The sequence below is a fragment of the Gekko japonicus genome, unplaced genomic scaffold (genome assembly GCF_001447785.1).
Source record: "Gekko japonicus isolate JY-2015 unplaced genomic scaffold, Gekko_japonicus_V1.1 scaffold1338, whole genome shotgun sequence".
Lineage (NCBI taxonomy): Eukaryota > Metazoa > Chordata > Lepidosauria > Squamata > Gekkonidae > Gekko > Gekko japonicus.
The window spans coordinates 8,215-30,391 of NW_015173168.1; the positions used below are offsets into that span (position 1 = coordinate 8,215).

Genomic DNA, 22,177 nt, shown 5'->3' on the forward strand with positions numbered 1-22,177 from the left:
ATTTTTTTTCTCATTTTAAAATAATCGTTAACAACAATTAACATCAAAAGCATTAAACAAGCAACAACAAGATATAAGGATCAAGTAGCCTCAAAAGTCTATTATGTAACAGTAAAAACTATTTTAACATTTTTAACATTTAATGACCAATAATGAAGAGTATGAAGTGCTGGTAATTATGCTACCTCTGTCAGAAAAGCGAGTGTGAGGACTAGATTAGAACTGGATCTTAGATGCAGAAGACTTTTGTATGTATCTCAGAGTGTACAATAGAGAGCTAGAAGAAAAGCCTAAAAGCTCACAATTTTTTAGCCTCCGGCTCACAGATTTTTGTGTTAGCTCAGGAAGGAGGGCTCCAGAGCAAACTAATTTATGCAGCAGCCAAATTGCCCGCTCACAACTTTAATGCCAGTAGCTCACAATGTAGAATTTTTGCTCACAAGACTCCACAGCTTAGAGAGAACATTGCGTAAGTTAGGTATGTGTGCGTGTTACTACCATCTAGGCAGAGAATGATACAACAGATTCAACCCTTGTAACGGGGCGGAGTTACAAGCTTTTAAGACCGCGCGGGTGTGAGGGCGGACTATTGATCCAGACTCCTGCACCAGGAGTCCGCCTCCGCCAGGGGTTGCCTTGGAACTGCCGCCATGAGGGGCCCTCCTGTCCTCCTCTATGCTCCTAGACCGCCTCCATCCGGGACGACGAACTTTGCCTTGGAGTGGAGGGATGCGGTCTCCCTTACTTCCCCGTCCTCTCCCCGCTCAAAGCGCCTGCGCGAGTCCTAAGAGTCCTTGGGTTTGCTGCCTTGGACGGCAGGCAGAGAAGAAGAGACAGCGGCGGCAGCAGCCTGGCGGCGGTCTGGGCCGGGCAAGATGCAGAATTGGGGCCGGGTCTGCTGGGCTCTCGGCCAGGTACAGGCGCAGTGGGTGGCCGTCAGTAGGTTGGGCGGGACGCGGCGCGGAAGAAGCTACCCGCAAGCCGGCTGTTCTCTGGGGCCTACCGAGCCCGATGTGTGGCCCTCGGGGCGCTCCAGCGGCCGTATTTGTGGGCCCCGGTCCGACCTTGGTGGGGCTGTGAGGATCCTTGGCCTAGCTTGGTTGCTCTGTCCCTTCCTCCTCCCTCTCACCGGCGTGTGCAGCATGCCTTTCTGTGAGGAGGTAATAAAACACCACATATATTCTTCTGACAGGGCTCTTGTTCCTTTAATGGCAGGCAGGCGTTCGACAGGTGGGGCTCTCCTCATGTTGGGCACTCTGTCGCGCACAGTAATTCCAGAGGCCGGTTGGAGCCCCAAATGAGGGGAATTGAGTGGTATATTAAAGGCTCACAAGGTTATATTTCAGCAGACGCTTTTCTGGAGTACTTCTTTAGATGCAATGTAGTGGATCCTCGCTGGCAGACCTCCCCCAATATCTGTTAAGTTGCATCTGATGAAGTGTTCCCTAGTCACAAAAACTACACTAGAAGAAAATTTGGTTATTCTTTAAAGTGCTGCCTAGACACTTGTTTTGTGCCGTGCCAGACTAAGTGCAGTCCTGTGCTGAGTAATAATTCCAGTGGGGCAGGCTTTCTGGCCTATTGCAGACAAAATGAATAGGACTTTAACAGGATTTTACTCGAGCAGAAGCTTTCATGGAGTAAAGCCCACTTATTCAGATGCCAGGCATGTATCCCTACTATGCAAGTTTGAAACTTCTGAAGTAGAATGGGCTGAAAGATTTCATACTCCTCCCTACCCTCCCCCCCCATTAGGATTTGGGATTTTTGTTTCATTCTAGCTGCTAGGTACCTCAGCAAAACCTGGGATCCCCCATTGATTGCAAGTGTTACTCATGAACAGTCTCTATATTTTTCTTGATTAGGCATGAATTTTATGTAGTTACAATTTCACTTTGTACTTTATGCATTTTGTGGTCTCTTGATCCTGCTGTTTGTTTTTTCTTTCCATGCCCTCTTCATGAAATGTCTGCCTAGTGAGGAGCCACTCACTGCATCTCAAGAAGTAGGGTCTAGTCCTTGAGAACTTCTGGTGGAATAAAAGTTTCACCTTTTCTCTAAGGTGCCACAAGAATCCAGTCCATTTTTATTAGGAACCATGCCATAAAAGGGGGAAGGCAGCTGTTAGTAAAGTGATTGACCAGTTGACAGGTATGCCAGGTACATAATATGAGAGTCATTCTAGCATGTTATAGTCCTTCATGGTGGTGTATACACCTATTCAGCTAGGAAGCAAGGCTGTGAAGTATAGGGAGGAAGCAAGAACACAACTGAGAGGTTAGATCATCAGCCAAGCTCGAGGGTTTCCCTGCCCAAGTACACCATAGATCATTGTTGCCTCTTTTAGAATGCTGGTGGTCACAGGCTGGTTGCTCAGATGTTAGTAAAAGAGCAAATGAGCTTGACATCAGTGTTTGCTTGCAGTAAAGAAACATTCTGAAGTCTTGTTTTCTATAATATAGCTTCACTGCTGAACATTTTTGTGGTAACAGCTGAATACTGTTGTGTTCTTTTGATGGCATCCATCTCTGCTGGAAGGGAGCTTATTCCTTTGACTTTATCACACAAAAAATTCAGAAATAAGGAAACTGTGATCCCCCCCCCCCCTCCACGGTACTTTAAATAAAGGGCCATTTATGCTTTGCCATTTTTGTAACAGAGAAAACCTCTTTTTGATAAGAGAGCTCTGACATTCTGTGGGAGCCTCTCTCTGGCTCCACAGTGTCCAGAGCTGTTTGGAATCTGTCAGCCTTTCCGTTTCAGTTGGTTGCATAACATTTTGCTATATGCTAAAACTGTACCCAAGACCACATTCAGATCTAATAGTGCAATCCTGAGCAGAGTTACTCCTTTTTAAGCCTTTTGACTTCAGTGGACTGTGTAAGTCTGTTTTGGATCACACTGTAAATACTGAACAGAAGTAAGTCATGGCTTATGAACTTATCTGCTTACAGACTGACAATTTAAAAAATCTCAAATTGCTACTCCTGGTAGCACTGTGAACTTCATTGGCTTGAACTAACTTAAATTCTTTGAGCATAAAAACTTTGCCAGCCTCTGTCTTTTTAAAGCTATCGGCTAGAGTCGTTATGCCTGTGGCTTTATAAATGAATATTAAGAGTATTGCCACTCCTGTCAGTGTTGATCTAGACCAGGGGTCTCCAGCATGATGCCCAGGGGCACCGTGGTGCCCGCCAACATCTTTCCTGGTACTTACTAAGTGTTTTTAGAAACTGGCCAGGTGGGGACCTTGCCCAGTAGGCCTTCTGATTGGCTCCTGGAAATCAATTTGGCTGGGCAGATTAAAATAACTTTGTTTCAGTGGCAGCTTCCAGTAGAGTGTTGGTTTTATTTTCACCGCCCCCCCCCCTCCCAGTATATTTTTGAAATCACACCCCCTTCCCTTGGGCTTTCCCTATGTAGTTGGCTCTGCCTCCTGCAGCAGTGGTTTTATGGTTGTGCCCATCATCTTGTATCAGAATTCCAAAGGTGCCTACAGGCTCAAAAAGGTTGGGGACCCCTGTTTTAGACTGTGTTAAAAGCCAGACTTTCCAAGTGTGATGAAGAAATAGCTGTAGAGAGTTGGCAACTTTTTCTTCCCTAGGACTACATGGGTGGAGGTGGGAACAGAATTAGTATTTGAATAATATTGTTCTTGTTCAGCTTAAAAATTACTTTTGTACAACAAAATAACACATTTTAAATCACTGTAAAATGCATGTCGACTGTGAAACAGTATTCTACCATGTCATGTTCAGATCCTTCAGTAAAACCCTTCTCTTGTGGGAGAACTGAAACTTGCCTTTCTTCTTTTTTCATTAGAGAAGTCATTGTGGCCGGATTCATGGCTTACAAGGTATTTCCGCAGTGCCTTTAAGGACTTACGCTGATCAAGGTAAATATTATTTAACCTTAAATTACTCGCGAACTAAAAAAATGGAGTACGTGTTAAATGCTTTTGTTCCTATTTCTAAGCTGCTTTGCAGGATAATATACAAACGCATCTACTCTACTGTATAGAATTGTATAACTACGTGAATTCCAGAGGTGGCTTCTCAAGCTGCCTTGTCCTTTGGAATGCAAGTACTTGTACAGAGACTACATGCACTGTGTGTTGGCAGAGAAGAGTGCATCCATGTTAATGCAGCTTTGTTTCCTTTGGAAGGCAGCATTCAGGAGCCTAAGCCTTTCTAATAGTACAGTGCTAAGCAGTGTTACTCCAGTCTAAGCCCATTGACTTCAGTGAATTTAAAAGGGCTTATCTCTGTTTAGGATTGCAGTGTACGTTTCTACTTCTATATATTTTGGGGTGGAAATTACTATCTGCTATATATTTTTCTTAGTTAATGTGTTGTCTACATTTTGGATTGGTGTGCATGTCATGGACATTTCCCCCAAAGACTAAATTACTCATTTTTTAAATATTTCCCCAGCAAAAATTGGCAGTCTGACTTTAATATTATAGGCAAATAAATCAAGAACAGGCCAGCATTATTAAAAGTAGTAGCACAGCTCATTATATCAGAAGGAGAGTTAGTGCAGTATATCATGCTGAAGTATCTGCAACAAGATTTCCTGTTTTTCTTAAATGCAGGTTAAGGTTTTTGGTCAATTTAGAATTAATGGCATGCTTGTTGTTAGCCTACCTTATCTAAGGCACAGTTGCACTCCCTCACACCAGCTCCCCCTCACACCTCTCACCTCTTACTGCCCCCAAGAAAGCTCCTGGCAAACGTCGAGCCAGATACACCAACGTTACAAGGAGGAGGACACTTAGGAATTAGGCAAAGACATTTGCACATAGCACTCCTGCAGTGCACTGAGCTGCACAGGCCAAGTACCAGTAAGCTCACCCTGAGGTGCTCAGAACAACACAGTCTCCATATGAGCAAAACAATCCAGGAACACAAGTAGAGAGGCCATCACTTTTGTGGAAGGTAGCAGGAGTGGACTTAACAGACGACTGCTTCTTAAATGGACAGTTCTATGTGGCCCTCTCCAGAGTGAGCTCATCAAGCAGCCTGGTGATCCTAGCACCTGAGGGCAGAACCACCAGTGTGGTCTAGAGAGAGGTCCTTCAGTAGAGAGAAAAGTACCTATGTCTCACTTCATTTCTTACACTACAATCTTCTCTGTTAGAATTCCTACAACAAATGTCACATTTCAGATTTCATATCATCAGTATTATAATTGGATTTACGGAACTTACGTAAATACCGTAGCAAAGCATGGGTAGCAGGCTAGTGAAAAATAAAACCAAAATAATACAACTCAGAAAAATTTTAACAGTTTTCTCATCTTCTGTTCAGATTTTTTCCCTTTATTTAATTGGAAATAAATTAAGCTTTATTCCTTCTTTCATTTAAAGGCCAGGTTGCATTATCTTTTTCTTAACGTTTCAATATGTTTGTGAAATAAAGTTATATTTGTAGAAACTAATTATAATACAGGATATTTTCTAATATCTTGAAAAATATTGCACCTGTTTTTTCTGTTAGTTGATGCTGATGTTACAGTCATTGGATCTGGTCCTGGAGGTTATGTTGCTGCCATAAAAGCTGCTCAACTTGGCTTTAAGGTGAGGAAGCATGGTAATATGTCAGGTATTACAGTGTTAATCCACATGATCTTGCAAAAGGTTCTTGCAATTATGTCAGAAGGCAAAATATTTCTTAGAGCGTGACTGTCTGCATTCTGAGGATTTTAATTGCATTGAATACAGTACAGAAATCTTTGCACATACTGGGAAGTAAAATTGCTTGCTTGAACAAGTGCTGTCATGCATTTTAAGGCTGTTTGTAAACGATGTGTAAATGGACTGCTTGGATAAATGCATTATCTGGAAGGAAGGCACTGCAGATTAGTCAATTTACTAACTTCTGTTTTTCTGATTCCATCATGTAAGGGTGTAGCTTGTATTATTTTATTGGGGTTTTTTTTGATGCCTGTGAAGGGGGCTGTCATCCATTCCCTCAACAAAGGAGTCTGATGCTGTTTCTCTCTAACAGTTCGGACCAAATTATTTCTGTCTTGCCTATTTAGAGGATCTGACAAATAAATGGCCATCAGATCATTTGCTTTTAAATAGCCAGGTTCCACATTTAACCATACTTGCAGCATTCTCTTAAAAGTGTTCTTAGCATCAGTTGTAAAAACTTGCTTTTTGATATGTAGCACATGGAATGCTACCCAGCAAATAAAACATTCACAATTACAAGATTATTACAGGACTATACTGAGACCCATTTGATCTTCGGGGGAAGATTATAAACAAAACCATCTGTAATTTTATAAAAATGCCTTTCCTTTTCAATTTTAGACTGTTTGTGTGGAGAAAAATGAGACATTAGGTGGAACCTGTTTGAATGTCGGATGTATACCTTCCAAAGTAAGTACTAGTCTCTCATGTTATTCACATCTCCATTGAATACAGGATGAAAGTATAAAAATTATTCTGTAGATGTACTGATGGGACTTACCTGATTCATGGTAAGGAACAGAACAAAACTTGGTCATATCAACATGAATTGAGAAACTGTATTAAAATCTGGGTTTTGGATCTGATTATGCCCTCTTTTATATAAGAAAAGAAACACAATTGCAGATTTAATGGCTGGAGAACCTGGTGGAGAAAGTTGCTTGTGACAAGCACTGTGTCGCAAGCAACATATGTTTGCTGGTCTATAACCTGCTCCAAGGTAACTTTTTTAACACTGAATGAAGCTGTCCAATGAGCAACCCAAATCCAGCAGCTTCTGCCATTCACCGTGTGTCTATTTACACCCTGATCTATGTGTATTACTGGCAGTCGTCAAGCAGCTTAGGGTTGGATAGTATAGATCTATGTGTACTTCTGAAAAGTTCATGTGGGTTTTCAACCTACTGTCTCCTGCAGTCTCTTTATTTTGATGTCCTTCACTTATGATAGGCAGTTAAAGAAGGATTAAATGCTGGCCTGGGATAGGGAAACTGAATTTTAGAAAAGTAATAGCTGTGGTTGCCCAGTGCTGCTAATTAGAAAGGAAGATTAAGAAGGTGAGGATTGTTTTTAGTATCTAGAAATTTAATTTCTGAATCTTCTGGAGTTGGGGTTTTCTTTATAACCCCTTTTCATTTGTATACAGTATACATGAAACACTGACAGCTTGTGCACATATGCACATACTCTTGGTTATTGTCATGACCAGCAGCTGAGTGTAAACTGGCTCCATTAGAAAGGATTTAGGTGATGCAAGAACTTTGATATTAGTGATGGCCCATTCACACGTGTATCGCTGTCATCAAGTGATCAATACATGTGTCTGAAACGATATTGCTAGCCAAACCAAATTACTACATTCTGATCTTATAACTAGCACTCATGTCAAACACATGAATGTTGGCTGTGTAGATTGTGTTTAATTCTTCTGCTTGTTTGTTTTGATGGTAGGCCTTACTGAACAATTCACACCTCTATCATTTGGCCCATGGCAAAGACTTTGCTAGTAGAGGAATTGAAAGTAAGTATGCAGTACACCTCTTGGTATGTCAGCAAAATGTTTGTAGTGGTGGGGGATCCACTAATGCTACCTTTTAACAATCATTGTAGAACTCTATGGGCAGAAGGAAAATATGCACATTATTTAAAAATAGAAAAATATGAAATATTATTTAAGTATTATTTAAATATATATAGAAGTACTATCCAGCCTGCCAGTTAGTCAAGATTTGGTGTCTGTGCAGAGGTGAGGCTGGTAGAAATCAGAAATGGGGCTTTTCCAGCTGTGGCACCTTCAGCAGTGGTACCTTGCTCAGGCTTTTAAGTAGGGAGGTGATCTTTGAGATTGGTTTTACAATCTGCCTGTAGCCTGAGGACCATTATGAGAATAGGTGATGGCTACCAAATGTGTTAATGCTTGTTGGCTTTTATGTGTGGTTGTGCTTCTTTATTGGTTGGGCTTTAACTGTGGTTAATCTTAGTGATTTCCCCCCCCCTTCTTATGGTTGTGAGCAGCCTCAAGTGAGTCTCTGAAGAGGTGGCATACAAATAATTTAAACAAGTGCTTGTCAGTTTATCCCAGTGCCTTTGGTCAGGTCATTTAGAAAGGAGGGAGCAAATTATTTCTTTCCGAGAAGCCGAGTAGAACATCACGTGTGCTCCTTGTATTATTTTTATGTCAATAAAAGAGCTGGAGGCTGAGTCTTGGATCCAAGAACTGTGTAAGACGTTTCCTGTGTGTAGCAGGACTTTGGGTTTGCTTTAGGCCGTTGAGTTCTCTGGACACCTTTTGCTGATCCTGTGGAACAGTGTGTGATGCCTTGTGGGCCTGGAGAAGGGAATAGGTGTCACTCAGTGACTTCTCAGCCCATCCTACACCAATGAAGGCTCTTTGGATCCAACACTTACTGCGTGCGAATGTGGTAAAGACCTAAGCTGAATATTCAGGGAAAAGATCTGTGTCTTTACCACATTCACACACACGTAACTCTGTGGGTGCGTTCAGACGCGGCATTTGTAGCGGAATAGGTGACGATTCCAACCGGTGTACTTACCAGCGTTCACATGGCGAACATCTGCCTCCCGTCCCTAACCGTTACAAAGCCATTTACACCGTTGTACTCTGCCACTAGGTCCCAAGTGGTGGTAAACAGAGTACAACAGTGGCTTCCGATACAAACCAGCGTCTGATCGCTCTCCACCGGTGCCTAGCCACTTCCGTCGGAAGCCTGAGGCTTCCGGCTTTCCCCCGCCATTTTTTTTAACCTCTAAGCGATATGCGCTCAGGCGAAGCTTTGCCCCGAGCGTTTGTGAAGAAGAAAAAACAACCCTTACTTTACCGTCCCGGAGGAGTCCGGGACTGAAACGAGGCCAGGTTGGGCTTTAAACTTTAAAGGTAAGTGCTTACCTTTAAAGTTTAAATGTAGGGGGGGGGGGTTGAGCATGCGCAAAAATCGCCATTCTCTGAATGGCTGCCTGTGCGCATGCTCAAACAGTCCTTAAAAAAAAAAAACACAAACGCCGACGCCCGCAGCGTGTGAGCAGGCGTCCAACGGAGGGCTCCGCAAAATGGAGGGTGAGTATGAACGCGTTTTTGCCGGCATAAACTGCACCGGTTCCAACCGGTGCAGTTTCTGCCGGCAGAAACGCCCCGTCTGTACGCACCCTGTAAGTAACACACTTAAAACTCTAAAAAATTATCATTGTTAAAACTAATTCATTTCTATTCCTTATAGTAATTGCTGCTTCATTTTGATGTTTTGTCTGTGATATACTGTGGTATACCTATGAGAGCACTGTAGATTCAAAAGGCTGATTGCTGTAAATGGGATAGCTTCTTAAGTTAGTAAGAGTAATTTAGACCACTGTTTCCCAAGCTGGGGAATGGAGTCTTGTGGGGGGGCTGTGGAGTTATTGCAAGGAGTCTGTGAATCCATGTGCATTCTAAGTATTGTTATTTTGATCAGTCAGTGCATACTGGTAGTGTAACAATTGTCATGTGGGAGGTCGACAGAATGTTTTGATGTTAAAAAGGGGCCATAACTCAAAAAAGTTGGGAGCCACTGGATTAGACATCTTGCTGTAGTACATAACTGAACTTTAAATTGCCCTTTAGTGCTGAGTGTTTAAGACTACAAAATACCACACACACACACCTCTTGTATTTAAAAAAGAGCATTTATAGTTACAGGGCTCCGACTGAATTTAGAGAAGATGATGGAACAGAAGAGTGGTGCAGTGAAGGCTTTAACAGGTGGAATTGCTCATTTGTTTAAACAGAATAAGGTATGTCTGGCCTCTGGACTACAGCAGCTTGTCTGTTTGTTTAATGCTAATAACAAATAATGGAAATAGATTCTCTTTGTCCTCTAGTGTTTTACTTAGTTTAGAGGTAGTTCTGTGTGGGTTTTTTGTTTGTTTAAATGGCTGATCAGGCTGCCAGGATAACAACTGTAAAAAAGGTAAAGGTTCCCTTGCTCGAAAGCCAGTCGAATCCGACTCTAGGGTTGCGGTGCTCATCTCCGTTTCAAAGCCGAAGAGCCAGCACTGTCCGAAGACATTTCAGTGGTCATGTGGCCGGCATGACTAAACACCAAGGTGCACGGAATGCTGTTACGTTCCCACTGAAGTGGTACCTATTAATCTACTTGCAATGTCTTGCTTTCGAACTGCTAGGTTGGCAGGAGCTGGAACTAGAGACGGGAGCTCACTCCGTCATGCAGCACACTTGCCATTAAACATGCAGGGATCCTCATAGTGATTTTGGATTTGAAAATAGGGGTAAACTGATGGCGAGTGCTGCAGGAGAGTGTCAGGAATCTGGTCCTTTTTGCTATCTCTTGTCAGTTCAGGATGAGGTCTTGGGAGGAAATCATGGCTAGCTTTGTTTCTAGTTGACAGTAATTTCCATGCTTTCTTCACGTTTTTAAAAACAATTGGCTTTTAGAGTTGGGGCATCAGTGGAATCTGATAACCAGTGAAGGACATTTCTGTTCGGTGACTGGAAGTAACCTTAAAGATAGCTGCTTGAAGTGTCTTACTGCCTTTATAGATATAATTTCAAATTCTTTTAGAAGGATAAGCTGCAGTGATGCCATAACTGATGTATGTTTGGGGTCATAGTAAGATATTTCTCAGTTTATTTGCTTTTAAGTGGAGTAAATATGTTTTCTTTTGGGAAGGTGACGCATGTGTCCGGTTTTGGAAAAATAACAGGGAAAAATCAGGTCACAGCAACTAAAGATGACGGCAGCAATCAGGTTATTAATACGAAGAATATTCTTATTGCTACAGGCTCAGAAGTAACACCTTTCCCTGGAATTACGGTATGCCTTGACTTTGAATTTTTCTTGACAGTGATCTGCTGTCTATTTATTAGTTGAATTTTTGCCCTGCTTTTCAGTTTAAAAAAAACTTTGTTCCCAAAGCGGGTAGCAGCACTTAAAAACTAAGAGAACTATCAGTTTAAAATACAGCTTTAATAAGGTCTTCTTGATCCAGGAATGAGGGTACCACCTCATTCTTGTGCTGGGTTTTCTTATGGCCGAGGGGCTATTTTTAGCCAGCACCAGGCATGGTATGTGGATGTTTTCAGATATGTAACATGTTATTGTCTGGTAGGTGTTAGATAAATCAGTGGCATTTTGTATACGTTCTATAAATTATTTTTGTAGGAAGGAGATAAATTCCTCTCCTCCTTCTCCATTTATTTAGATTGACGAGGACACAATTGTATCATCTACTGGTGCATTATCTTTAAAACAAGTCCCTGAAAAAATGGTGGTCATTGGTGCAGGAGTCATTGGTGTGGAACTAGTGAGTAACATGCTTCGCTCTTTTTAAAATACAAATTTTCCTGTGTCTATAAACTTTGTAAACTGTTTGTGGCTTACTGGGGTTGTTCTCATGGCCCTGGGGCTACCAGCAGCTGGGATTGTGCAATTTGTTTATATGGGTGCCACTTTGCACAGCAATTGTACAGTCTTTTTTTAAATTGCCATAATTGCAGAATGCATGACAGCTGTGTGTTCGCTTCTGACATGCTGGTGGAGCATCATACAACCCAGACTACCATGTTGGGTTGCCATTTTGCATTTTTTAACCATTCCAGGATTATAGGAGATTAGTTGCACTGCAGATTTTTGCTGGGGGATGCCACAGAAATAGTAATTTTCAAAAAATGCAAGAATATCTTTATTGGCAGACTTGACAGGGAAAGTAAAGGAGACAATGATGTAGGGATTAGAGTCTGATTTTCAGAAGGCTTCAAGGGTTCTTGTTTATGGATACACTTCCAGTGCAGCTGCTCATGTTATTCAGACAGAGGATGGTATCTTTGTAAGCTTTTGTTTTTTACAGATAATTTTTGAGGAATAATTTTTCGGGCTGGGTCATCTTGCTGAAAAAAACATAAATAACTGCTACAAAGTGTAAGAGGTCATTATTGTGTCTTATGTGCGAGAACTCAGCTGATCTGTTAACTTGCTGTTGCATTTCAAATCTTAAGAACTTGACCAGTTAGTAGAATTGTCACTGGAGCATATAGACATTCTGTAGACTGTAATTTCCACAATAATTGCTACCCTGTTTAAAAATTCCTGTTCTGTTTATCCTTGGTGGGCATTGCTGTTAATAAACGTATAGGCAACTTTTCCTGAAAGTTCTGCTTCTTAATCTTGGCTTTTTTGACCATAGGGCTCAGTGTGGCAGCGTCTAGGTGCTGATGTAACAGCTGTGGAGTTCCTTGGCCATGTCGGTGGTTTGGGCATTGATATGGAGATCTCTAAGAACTTCCAACGAATTTTACAGAAACAAGGGATTAAATTTAAACTCAATACTAAAGTTACTGGTGCAACCAAGAAACCAGATGGAAAGATAGATGTTTCGTAAGTACTCAGCCAGTGTTGGACTTGTAGCAGTAGGATTGCTTTCTCCTGTAAAAACCGAGATAAGCCAGTGGTCAGAATTGGAGCAAGAAAAATTCCAGAGATCTAGTATCCTGACATCTTAAATATCTATGGCTGGTTCTTATGATATTTGAAATATATTTTCAGTGGTGTGGGATAAAAACTTGTGATCTCTCTAGCTATGATTAAAAATGTTCATCATAGAAACTGGATATAGTAGAATTAATATATACTGGGTTGGAGCCAAACAACTGTGAGTGTGATTCTGATTATATAATAGATCTTGGCCATATCGCCTTTCATAGTAGTTCTCTGTGCCCTCTGTATATCACTTCTGAGAGTGGTATCCTCAGGGGCACAACTGAATGCGGCATTGCGGGTTTGGTTGCAGTGGGATGATGGCATTATGGGAAATGGTTCTGTCTTTTTGCACAGGACTCCACACATTCCATTAATACCTTGTTCTTAGTATCAAAGAGAGAACTTGCTTATAAGAGAACTGCTAATCTTGGATAGCAACTAGTAACTGAGGAAAGTTACTACTTATGTCATCTGTGTCTGATGCTACACAAATTCACAGTGACGTTTCTGATGTTAAAGGCATTAATTTAAGCCTTGTTCCTATTTATCTCAAAGTGTGCAAGTTCCACTATGATGATTCCCCCAGGCTTCCCTTTATCTTTTTATTGGCTTAGCAACCCCTTTTCTTTCTTTTTTCTCTGTCTGTCCCATCCAGTTGAGGGCTAGCTAAAATCCTTCTTTTGTTTTTGTCTGATAATGGCACATAAGATGCTGATGGTAATTCAAAACTAACAAACTGCTTTATTTCACTTTTGAGGGGAATTGGTCAAGTAGATATCAGGTTTAGGACTTAGAAGGTGAACAGGTAACAGGGATGAGGTAACTTTGTATAAATATAAACAGTAGATAGTTTGTCACAATCAAGTAGGTGTTTGGTTATACAGACAGATCTTTAAAACTGAAGGGAGATTTCTTGGCAGTCACTGCTTAATTAAACAAGCATAAGCTTCTTGGTTTCAAAAATACTTAAGTTTGTGAGGGCAGGAACATTCATACAAGTTCCAGTTTTCCTCCTTAATCACTTGATAGGAATCATTCCTCTTTACTAGGAGCTATTTCCCTCAGTGGAGGGCTACTTGTCCCACTTCTCTAATACAGGATCTTCCTTGATCCTCTCCCACTGCTTAATTTTCCTTCATTATTATCACTTCACTCTCAGCTGTCATTCTGAACTGCCACTCTTAACTGCCACTGTCAGCTGTAGAATTCCCTTTGAATACCCTGTCACTCAGGGTTCGCAGACTGGGTAAAAGCATTAACCATTTACTGTCCATTACACCCACATATTTTGTGTGATTGTTGCCCTTTGGAACTGAAGTTGAAGGTGACCATACAGGTCTGACACTTTAGATAGTTGATTCCGTCCCAGTAGATGTTTGGTTGGAGGAGACAATTATGTACTCTTGTAATCTGGAAGCTTCACACATTTGAAGTAATTTGAATGTGGCATGGAACACAAATGGAAGTGGTATAATACCATCCTGGTCATTTGTGGCACGACTAATGAGCTACATGCTCAAGACAGTCAGGATGGTAACAAGGTGGAAACTGTGTAAAGGGGTGTATAAGATATTGTGTTTTTTGTGGTGAAACCCAGTAATGTATTTGTTTATTAACTACTATACCATGTTGGCCCTCACTTTTTTATGTATCGGTGTAACTAGCCGGCCTCGGCCGGGAGGGCGGGGTAGAAATTTTAATTTAATCAAGATTACTACAATGACAAGAATGTCAAAAAAAATCTGTCTGGTATGGCTTAACCCTACAATGACTAATAACTCTAAATAACTTCCTATCTGATCTCCCATTTATTTTTCATGTAATTATTCTATATCCATTAGAAGAAGGACGTAATTGGGGTTCAGAGACCCATGATTCATTAACAGCATGTAGTATCTCTGTTTCTTAGGACTTTGTTTCTTCTTTTATTCCACAGGATTGAAGCCGCTGCTGGAGGCAAAGCGGAAGTGATCACTTGTGACGTCCTCCTAGTGTGTGTTGGCCGGCGCCCTTTTAGTAAGAACCTTGGTCTGGAAGATGTGGGTATTGAACTAGACAACAGGGGTAGAATCCCAATCAACAACAGATTCCAAACAAAAATTCCCAAGTAAGTGCAACAAAAGAGTGTCTAGGTGGCTTACTTTTGGTTTTTATTCCATGTGTTGTTGTTTAGAAGTTGGGAGTTTGAGTGTAAGATACAAATTAGTTCCCTGTTAAGTTAACAGTTGGTTATAGGTCAAATGTAAGAACATAGTTTGAATGCAGAATGTTTTATAATTGATCGAATCAGACGCTTTGGTGTTTTCTTTTCCCATGCCTACTCTACACAGCACTGTATAGATTGCGCTACTACTAGTAAGAATAATTTATATCTATTGTGACAGCACAGAAAGGGCAGTCCAGACGGATCTATGTGGGCCCCTCATTTGCCTGCAGGTTAAAGGAAATTTGTAACTACATATTGCTTGCTTTATCTTGCTTGTTGCGTCCTAGAAAATTAAAGTTTCAAATGAAGGTTACAAATATCAAAGATAGGACCTTTAAGGGTACTGTTTTTTGTTTACTTAGCCTATTCCAGCTACAAATGTCTTGCATCCATGTCACTGTAGCTCTCAAGGCTTATTTTCCATTCCTTCAGCAGCAGTATTTAACTTGGCTTCATTTACCTGGCAGTATCTACGCTATTGGTGACGTAGTGGCTGGACCGATGCTTGCTCACAAAGCTGAAGATGAAGGGATTCTGTGTGTCGAGGGAATGGCTGGAGGTGCTGTTCACATTGACTACAACTGTGTGCCCTCAGTAATTTACACACACCCTGAGGTTGCTTGGGTCGGCAAATCGGAAGAACAGCTGAAAGAGGAGGTACCATGCCTGCTTCGTTTCACTCACAGTGCAGTTGTGGGATAAATACGAAGTTCTTACTGTAGAGAAAATGTACGTAACTTAAACTCAGCTTGCAGTTTGAGAATAGTTTTGCTGGGTTTGTTCTGTTTTGGTTTTGTTCATAATTCTTGGTTGCTGGCTAGGCTTTGTACTGAGTAGCAGTTCCATATGTAATTTGGGGGGGGGTGGGGGCAGTGTTCCCTCTAAGCTGAGTTAATGTGAGCTAGCTCACAATTTTTTTAGCTTCTGGCTCACACATTTTTGTCTTCGCTCAGGAAGGAGGGCTCCAGAGCAAACTAATCTATGCAGTAGCCAAATCGTTCACTCACAACTTTAATGCCGTTAGCTCAGAAAGTAGAATTTTTGCTCACAAGACTCCACAGCTTAGAGGGAACATTGGTTGGGGGGATTTGCTTGAAAATGCAAACTGCCTTTTACAGAACTGACATGGCAAAAGGGCAAAGTGAACCTTGAGTCAGGCCCTCTATCAGTATCGGAGCCTTTAGCTAGGAAGACGGGATGCAAAGAGCTAAGCCACAGGTGTGGCGGATTCTGCAATCCTAACCCAAGTGCCCCTTTGTCACTTAAACTAAACTGCATCCATTGCTTTAAGGTTTTTTTTGACAGATCTGCTTGTTCCCATGCCTAGTCTGATACACTGCAGCACAGACACACATTTAGGCAAGCTGGAAGTGGGGACTCAAGATGATGTATATGCGTATAAATACATACATATCCATGTCTGTTATCTCTTATCATCCATCCATCTAGCTACACACACATGTATTTACACCCCCCCCCCGAGAAGAATACAGTCCATTCCTTGAGTTTTCTGTGTGCTAGGTGGTTTTTGGAATGCAGGGGCAGTCAGGCGCCAGCTTCATTCTGCAATGTCACACCTCATAGACAAAGGTTTGCCATCTCAGCAAGAACTAAGATTTCATATTGATGTTCACTATAGGAAAATCTCTGGCTGCGTAGACTTGGTTTTCAGGTGCAGACTTACAATAATTTATAGTAATTCTTTGTTGGCATTATTTTAGGGGACAGAATACAAGGTTGGAAAATTTCCATTTGCTGCAAACAGCAGAGCCAAGACCAATGCAGACACAGATGGCTTGGTTAAGATTCTAAGTCACAAGTCCACAGACAGGATGCTGGGAGCTCATATTCTAGGCGCGGTGAGTATGGGATGAGAATTGTTCCAGTCCTGTTGCTGCAGAATTCTGAGATCTTTAGCGTCTGGGGTTTAACTACATAGTACTGAGCTGTTTTTTCCTGGACCCCAAGCCTTGGTTGGCCATTGTAAGAATCGGAAATAATTTTGTGTCCCTGAGACACTCCTTGTAGATATCTAGTATTTCTCTCCTGTAGCCAGCCCTGCTTCCTCTTCCACCATTTTTGGAGTTCTCTGTATTCTTTCCTTCTTGCATTTGCAAGGAAAGTGCTTAAATGTTTTTAAAAATCTGCAACAGATTTCATAGGCAGTTCTAAGTAGGTAAATCTTTTTGCAGCATTTGAATGTTTTGCATGGAAGAGGTTTTTAGTTCCTGATCTGGGGTGTATCTTGCCCATGTCCTTTTGCAGCTGAGCAGTGTAGGGTAGGGTGCTTGGTATAATTATGTGTTGGGGATCTTTCTTCCCCCTTTTTCATCCTCAGTGTTATGTGCTGGCAGAACCATGACTAGCAAAGTGTAACTTATAACAGGAGTTAACCAATACATCTAAGAAGTTGTCATGTACTTTATAGTTAGAGATATTGTCCTGGCCACCAGGTGGGAGGCAAGTCCCAGCAACCACAGGGTTTCCCAGCAGGGATTTTCAGATCCAATGACAGTCCAGTGTCAGACTCCAGGTTCCAGTGATGCAATCCAAATGCAAGGCCAGAAGGCAGTTGAAGGTCTCCGTCTAGGGTCGGAGTGCTTGTTCCAAAGGCAGGGTCCAAAAGCAGTCCAAGGGTCAGGTAAGGAGGTTTCATGAATCAGTCTCAGGTCAGGCAACTGGTAGGGCCTGCAGCAAGGCTGCAGGCAGATTGATCCCACATTGGCTTTAGCCTCACTGCAGCTTTATTATATAGGGCGTTTTCCCAGCAGGTGAGGCTGGTCCCATGTCTGCGTCTTTCTAATAAATAAATAAATAGTTGCCAAGCTCCTCTCCACAAGCTGAGTCAGCTCCTTTACTGACGAGGAGTAGTGGGGGCCAGGTCCTGCAATGGCTTATTAGTTTCCCCTGGCATTCCCTCGAGGGGCAGAGGGAAGCACGCCCTCCTCCACCTGGTCCAAACCTCAGCCCTTGCAGTTTGCCTTCTCAGCCCCTGGGATCCTTCAGGAGACCGTGGGTGGGTCCGGCAGTAGGCAGGTCCGTGCTGGAATGTCCTGGCCTGAGGGCCCTGCTGGCTCAGAGGGTAGCGCCTGTGCTAACTCAAGAGTCCCTTTGGGGAGGCCCTGAGATGGCAAGACCATTCCTGAGAGTCCACTAAGGCAGGGCTCGGTGGCAGGTTGTCCTTCTCTTTATTTCTTTAATTTATTTATTCCTCCTCTGATGAGGACTCATCTTCTCACACGAAACCCGGTGTGGTCCATAAGAGGTGTGTCTGTCCTTGGAAAAAATATCGAGCCAGTGTGTTGCTGATGTAAAGGTAAAAGTTTCCCTTGCTCGAAAGCCAGTTGAGTCCAACTCTAGGGGGCAGTGCTCAACTCCATTTTCAAGCCAAAGAGCCAGTGCTGTCCGAAGATGTTTCCATGGTCATGTGGCCAGCATGACTAAATGCTGAGGCACATGGAATGCTGTTACCTTCCCACTGAATGTACCAATTTATCTACTTGCAATTTCTTGCTTTTGAACTGGTAGGTTGGTAGGAGCCGGGGCCAGAGACGGGAGCTCACTCTGTCCTGTGGCACTAGGGTCTCGAACTGCTGACCTACAGACCTTCTGGTCTGCAGCTCAGTGTCTTAACCTCTGAGCCACCGCACCTCCAGTGTTGCTGATGAGGAGTGGGTAATTATTCCTGATTCCTCTTTTCGCTGCAGTCCCCCACCCCCTATGGTGATCAGTTTGAAAGTGTGGAAGCATTGTCTCCCAAACCAGTGATCAGGAAGGTTTCAGTGCTCTGCATACCTTACTGTTGTTTGTGATGAATGAAAGCAGAATAAATTATGCAAAATTGCACTTAATTCAATTAGGTCAACTAATTAAAATCTTTGAATAAATTTAAAAGATATCTCTGATTAATCAAACAGTAGATTTAAAAATATTTCTTAGTACGTTTTAATGCAAGTATTTAATGGAACCGTGAGAAGCTGATCACATTGTGAAAGAATTAACAATGACACATTTAATGATTCTGTGAGCATCAATTTGTGAAGCTATTAATCTGACAATATAGTTAGAGAATTCTGACATAAGCAAAGCAAAGTCCAACATAATCATATCCTCGAGCACACAAGTTTTTGCACTCATTTCACCAATCTTCCTCATGAGTAGTCTTATAAAGTTGGAAGGTGTCAACCTCTAGGTTCAGCTTAGTTTCTTTTTTTAACCAATATAGCTTCTTATTTTCTTCTTTGTCAAATTATCCTATAAAAAGCATAGTTATAAGGAGTGGAAAAAGACATGAAGCTGAATGGAATAGTTTTGTTATCATTTTTAACTAGAATAATTTTAGACTTACTTTCAGTTCCATTGCAAGTACTTGAATGGCAGCAAGCCAATTACTAAATTTATAGTCGTAGCAGCCAGTCCAAAATTTTTATGTGGCAACAGGCCTACTTTAAATTGCCTGGCATTTGCTCTCTGTCTCACGTTGTTGGCTAGTAGCTCTCTATTTTTGTTTGTTGGCATGAATCTCCGCACTATGACCCCTTCTTTGGCTTTTTTCACATTGTGGAAGAGGCATCCATCCCCCTACCTGACTCTCCTAGAGGGGATGGTGCCTGTTGCAACATGATCTAAAGAAAATTCTTTATTCGTATGAAAATGTAATAATTGTGTCAAAAGCCAGAATCTGTTGGCTAAGATTTCCTTGGTAACAAGCCTAAACCTTTCCAAAATTAATGTGTGTAAATTTGCATAGCTTATGCAGATATGAAAAAGGATTTTTTGCCATTTTTGTGCCGTTCTATTCTGATGTTTTTCATCCTGGGTTTTCTTTGTTTTATTGCTTGCTTTTCTGTTATAGGGTGCTGGAGAAATGGTGAATGAAGCTGCTCTTGCAATGGAATATGGAGCATCATGTGAAGATGTAGCTAGAGTCTGCCATGCCCATCCGGTAAGTGGGTAGACTGTTTATTGTTTTGCGGATTAGTCAAGGATCCAGCTTGTGTATGCAGCAGCCACTTTCCATCATTGTTTTTCTTTTTGTTTTCAACAGACTGTATCTGAAGCATTCAGGGAAGCCAACCTAGCGGCATCGTTTGGCAAGGCTATCAACTTCTAAAAAAAGGAAATCCCTAATGTACAAAGCACATTTTTTGGTGAAAACTGATGGAGATCTTTGTGGAATGTTGAGTCTTTTGAATACTTCTAGAACTGAATTAAGTGAACTTTTTGTTTAAAACATGGCATATTTAAACAAATTAGGGGTTCGGAAAATAATGATTTCACCCAGCAGCTGTGTATACAACATGTTTGTATTGTTAGCTTGTATAAAGTTCTGCAGAGGACAGACTGCAACAAAGGCATCTCAAGGTTGTGGGCGACTGAAAGGTTCCATCATGTATCTGGGTAAAATATACTGGCTGATACTCTCCAGTGCTGTTGCTCTGTCATTGCTAAGGAATGGGGATTTCAGTGTCAAGTTGGCACTTTAAAATGCGTTACTGTCAACTTTGCACATTGCAGTTGTGGTTTCCAAACTTTGTGAGCCTACCGGCACCTTTGGAATTCTGAAACAGCATGGTGGTTGCAGCCACAAAATCGTGACCATACAATGGCTGCTGCAGGAGTCAGAGTGAGTCACAAAATGTATGCTGCACCTTACCTCGCGTTGCAGTGGCAGCTGCTGCTGAAGCAACATTTTTTAAAAATCTCCAGTGGCCAATCAGAAGCCTTCCTGGCCAAAAGACCCATCTGGCCCTGCCCCCTTCTGGAAGCACTTTGGACACCAAAAAAAGTGCTGGTGGATGCCATGGCACCCATGGACATCACACTGGGGGATGTCTGTAGTGAAAGAGGGGGCAGCAGTGTATTTCATCACACCACAACCTCTTTATTACCTTGAAGTAAATCTAGGATCATCCTATATCATAGAGGACTCCTAAGAGACTTTCAAAACTGATTTGGCTGTACGAATAGCATTTGTATCTCTGCATTTTTTTCATACTGAAAAACCCTCAGGTTTAATTAAATTGTGCAAAATAAAATAAAATCTTGGAGAAGCAAAAAAATGAGTTGGGAAACAGTTGGGAAGAATACTTGTGAAACTTCCCAGCTTCATTAAAAAAATTCTAAATTATTAGCTATAATGAGTAAATGCTGTCACTGGGAGGGCTTAGTATGCTAGACAGAGTGGGAATTGTGTTTTCCTTCATGCAGTCTGTGTTGGCAACATAACTTTCATGCTGTATGATTTACCCCCCTGTGATGCTGGCTAGTGCTGGTTCTCTAGACAAGTCCAAGGGTCCTGACTAGACCATTAGCAGTAAGATGATAGCTAAAAACACTTGTGAGGCTCCCTGCTTCTTTACTTTACATTCTGCTTCCCTGTTCCTGCATGGTGGGACCCAGAAAAGTAGGAAGTGACTAAATCACAGGGAGCACGAATCTTCAGCAAGAAATGAATTAATTTTTGAACGTCTCATGTGAACCTAAAATTCCCACTCCTAGTGGAGGCTGCCTGCTGCAGCTCTGCCTGCTTTGCTGCTCCCCAAACCTTTTCTTCTTCAAATCTACTTCTTTTGGAAGCCTGTAATTTGATATGAAGGGATTGCAGAAACACAGGACCTGGAAGGAGGGGGACTCAGAAGGGTGACATAGGCAGGAATGGCTGGAGGTGTCATTGTGGCTAGTTCTGATTCTTGAACATTTTTATCTATCCCCTCTGAAGTTTTGGGGTGCAGGGATGCAAGGTGGCTTTAGTTTTTAAAGAAGTAAGCCTCAGCTACCAGAATTTGGGGAGCCACAGCTGTAAATAGAACATAATACTTAGTAATTGTATAGTTCTTTGTTCAAAGAACAATTGAACATACTGTACCTCTTCCTCCCAAGTTACATATATGGCCTGAGTGTGTATACATTCCAAAAGACTCTACAGCCATGCTCTCCAACCCCATGTAACCCTCATGGCAATTTGTGACCCCCCCCCCACAGAGCTTTTTGAAAGAAAGGCTGACACAAACCGTGCAAAAGGTGCAATACAGCCTGCTTCTCATTGCATGCAGCCTGAGATGAACAGCAGGCCAAGGAGGAGAGCTGCTCAGCAGTGGAGACATTTTCCTTTTAGCAATGGAAAGGGCAGCAACAACTCCCACTGCAGAAGCTTTCTCTCTCTTTCTTCTCTCTCCCGTCCTTTCCTTCCTCTCTCACTCGCTCTCTTTCGGCCTCACAATTCTCGACCTTTGCTTGTTGGCCCTCCTGTGCTCTGTGCACACTTGTAGCGCAGAGCCAGCCTGCACTGACTCCTACTGTTAGAGATACGACTATATTGTCATGTGCATATGGCCCTGAAGACTGAAGGGAGGTGGAAAAATTTGAGATGAGACTTGAACTTCCCATATCACAGCTCATTTAACCAAAGAAAGTGATTATTTGGGTTTCTTAGTCACATAACCCATTTCTAGTATCCACTAGCCTGTACCATAATGTCACCTTCAGAGATCTGAGAAAATAGTT

General features: G+C 42.0%; 1 protein-coding gene across 2 annotated transcripts; it reads left to right on the top strand.

Annotated features, from left to right (window-relative positions):
- Positions 1-711: 711 nt before the first annotated feature.
- Positions 712-22,177, top strand: DLD (dihydrolipoamide dehydrogenase). Of its 2 annotated transcripts, none has more exons than XM_015422530.1 (14): positions 712-914; positions 3,823-3,895; positions 5,499-5,578; positions 6,320-6,388; positions 7,430-7,499; positions 9,663-9,763; positions 10,660-10,803; positions 11,192-11,293; positions 12,173-12,363; positions 14,402-14,572; positions 15,139-15,328; positions 16,393-16,530; positions 19,527-19,616; positions 19,719-22,177. In XM_015422530.1, the coding sequence occupies exons 1-14, from the start codon at positions 876-878 to the stop codon at positions 19,782-19,784; spliced, it is 1,524 nt and encodes a 507-aa protein (XP_015278016.1). In that variant the 5' UTR covers positions 712-875; the 3' UTR covers positions 19,785-22,177. The 2 variants fall into 2 exon arrangements, with proteins under 2 accessions (XP_015278016.1, XP_015278017.1); XM_015422531.1 differs by lacking the exon at positions 712-914 and adding an exon at positions 1,128-1,160.

Bases quoted from the DNA above. Each gene is read 5' to 3' on its own strand.
- DLD (XM_015422530.1), top strand. From the start codon at position 876: ATGCAGAATTGGGGCCGGGTCTGCTGGGCTCTCGGCCAG. The intron at 5,579-6,319 runs GTGAGGAAGCAT...TTTCAATTTTAG, and splicing joins CTGCTCAACTTGGCTTTAAG to ACTGTTTGTGTGGAGAAAAA. The intron at 14,573-15,138 runs GTAAGTGCAACA...TTTACCTGGCAG, and splicing joins TTCCAAACAAAAATTCCCAA to TATCTACGCTATTGGTGACG.